The sequence below is a fragment of the Charadrius vociferus genome, unplaced genomic scaffold (genome assembly GCF_000708025.1).
Source record: "Charadrius vociferus isolate BGI_N301 unplaced genomic scaffold, ASM70802v2 scaffold340, whole genome shotgun sequence".
Taxonomy (NCBI): Eukaryota; Metazoa; Chordata; class Aves; order Charadriiformes; family Charadriidae; genus Charadrius; species Charadrius vociferus.
In genome coordinates this window covers 2,236,404-2,239,248 of record NW_009646631.1, presented here as the reverse complement: position 1 = coordinate 2,239,248, position 2,845 = coordinate 2,236,404, and the positions used below count along the sequence as shown (strand labels likewise).

Sequence of the window (2,845 nt, the reverse complement as noted above, 5' to 3'; positions counted from 1 at the left end):
CGGCTCCGTGGCAACGCCAACACGCTGCGGGTGCGGGAGTGCCGGGGCTGCACCGTGCTCTGCGGGCCCGTTTCTACCTCCGTGCTGGTGGATGGCTGCAGCGATTGCCTCCTGGTGCTGGCCTGCCAGCAGCTCCGCACCCATCGCACCCGCGACAGCCGGTTCTACGTGCAAGTGACCAGCCGGGCGGTCATCGAGGACTGCACTAAGGTCTCCTTCGCCCCCTACACCTGGAGCTACCCCGGTATCGAGAGAGATTTCGAGTCTTCTGGGCTGGACAGAAACAGAAACAACTGGAACCTGGTGGATGACTTTAACTGGCTGGCGACTGACAAGCCGTCGCCCAACTGGAGCCTGATCCCCGAGCAGGAAAGAATCAGCTGCTGGGACTGACTGCAGAGGCAGCTCGGTGCTGAGCCAGAAATCCTCATGTAAACGCATTGATTCATAAACTGTGGGACTTCATCCCCGATATGCCATTAAATGATTCCATTTGGTATTTAAGTTGTGAATTACATTGTATTGCTGGATTTTTTTAATTGAAGAATTCCAGTCAAATGCAGCTTACTGGTTTTACACAAGTTGCTGCTATAATCTTTATGTATCACTGTGGAATTTGCCAACTACCGCAGTACCTCGTTTCTGTGTTTTTTTTCAATTAAGGTGGGGCAAGGGGAACCAGCACACAAACAACAGCAAGCCCTTGTTAGAGCTGTTACACTGCTTTGGCTCACCCGGGTAAAATCTGAATTAGCCACAAGTAGTACAAGCTGTATTGGAATGGAAAGATGAAATACCAAATTTTTTATATTTTTGTAGTTCTCAAGTTGCAGATGACAGTATGCTGTATCTTATGGGGAGTAAAGGAGAGGGCTTTTGTGACGTAATGGGGACAAAAGGCTAATTTAAAGAGTGTGTGGCAGACTGAGATGAATTCTAGGCTATGATGTAATTATGAGCCAGGTTCTGTTGATGTGGGTGAAATCTGTAAGTTGTCTTTATTTACGCTTACATTTCAAGTGAGATAAGTCTAAAGGAAGAAAAGTCTCCTAATGAACATTTAATGCTCTCCTAATATATTAATGATTGTTTGAAATTAACAAACATAAATATTAAACCTCCACAGTCTGAAAATATTATGTGAAAGGATGCTCTGTCTGTAAACAGCTTTAACCTGAGATGGATAAAATGAGTGCTTTGAGTGTACTTTTGGGGGCATACAGTAAGTGCTGATTAACATTACAGAAATCAGATAAACCGCTCTCCTGCAATCTGAAACTTCAGGGGAGGGATGTTCAGGTATGTCCTACTAGTTTTTATCTGTCTGCCAGACAATAGGCTTTGTGGTGCTGTGATCTTAATTTATAGCAGCCTGTTACTGCATAAGTGCAGTATTGGCAGAGAGAGTCAGTAAAATGGGAAGATGAGGTGCTATATTCCAGTTCCAAAATTGCATGTCATCTTGCTTAAAGTGCGCAGTAACTTTAGCAGAAGTAAAGAAATTTGGCTTAATAAAGCAAGCAAGCCTTATGGAATACAGTGTTTTTACAGTGCCCTGTTAGTGGTGGTCAAGTGACCATGATCCATACATAAAGTATACATAGTAGTTCTAGGTTTCCAAATGCACTCTGTAACTTGTGACATTTTGCAAGAAATCATTGTTTATCTTGCCTAAGAATCAGCTTAGAATTGTATTTTGAAACTGCAAAATATTTATGCTGCCCTAACATCATATATGTGCCTCTAACCGAAAATGAATACTAGCTGAACCATCCAAAACTGCATCATTGCTATGAAAGTACTTGAAACTTTGAGTACTTGACTGAGAAACTTTATCTAAGTTGTTTTCAGCATATTTAATTTAAAAGGGGAGGGGGAAAAAGGGGAAATTTTGTATATTTTTCACTTTATATATGCTTCTTTGTTTACTTCTGTTGATGTGTACTTTTTGACTGAATTGAATTTTTGCATTTCAAATATTTGTTTTGAATTGTTTCAGTTGTCCCTTTACTAATGGTTCTTCCTTGCATTGACAGCATCGTAAAATGATTTAAAGAAAACACCCTTAGTCTTTCTTTAATGTACATAATTTTTAATATCTATTGTTAAAGGGATGTGATCAGATGAGGCCTTCAAGTATCTTAATTTTAACATGTCTATCTTAGTACGGAACCTGATTTTTGTAGTTAGTATTTCTTCCCCACGTGTCCTGCTAGTGACAAATCAGTCCCCTTAGCATCCTCTAGTCCTGGGATGGCAAATTGCTCAGCCTGTAAGAACTATGGAAATGCCTTTGTTCTGCTAGCCAAAAGCTAGAAACATCTATGTTTACTTACTGGGTTGATGGACACTGGTAAATCTAGAAATGGAGAGACTACCACTCAGCTGTAGCAGGTATCCGAGATGGGCACTTCTCAATACACTTCAAACTGGCATGTAAGTGCGTTCCTGTGTTAGCGGTTGGTCCACAGTATTGCCTGAATAAACAGAGCATGAGTCAAAACAAGGAAATACGGACTTCAATTTCAGTCTGAAAATGCTTCCTCAGTGACATTTTTCAGAGGCCAGTTCTTGACATCCCAGTTCCTAAGGTTTTCTTTCCTCCAAGTACAATTTTGTCAAACCAGAATTATTAGGTAATACTCTTCAGGAACATGACTTCAGAGGAAGCTGCTAAAGATGTTCCAGGCAATTATTTCCCTTAAAGATTTGTCATTACCTTTGGTAATACAAAACCGGTAACTGAATCTTGGTCTGAAGCATGACATGAACCAAGAAAATTCAATTTGAGAACAAGTTGGAAGAAGTTTAGTTGGGCAAATACTTATATTTGATTTATAGTTTT

At 40.6% G+C, this 2,845-nt stretch overlaps 1 protein-coding gene across 1 annotated transcript; it reads left to right on the top strand.

Moving 5' to 3' along the window:
- Nucleotides 1-3: 3 nt before the first annotated feature.
- TBCC (tubulin folding cofactor C) lies at nucleotides 4-393 on the top strand (the record flags this gene model as incomplete). The annotated part of the gene is made up of 1 exon (XM_009888620.1): nucleotides 4-393. A coding segment is annotated over one exon (390 nt), but the record flags the coding sequence as incomplete, so codon positions are not given.
- Between the last annotated feature and the right edge of the window lie 2,452 nt (nucleotides 394-2,845).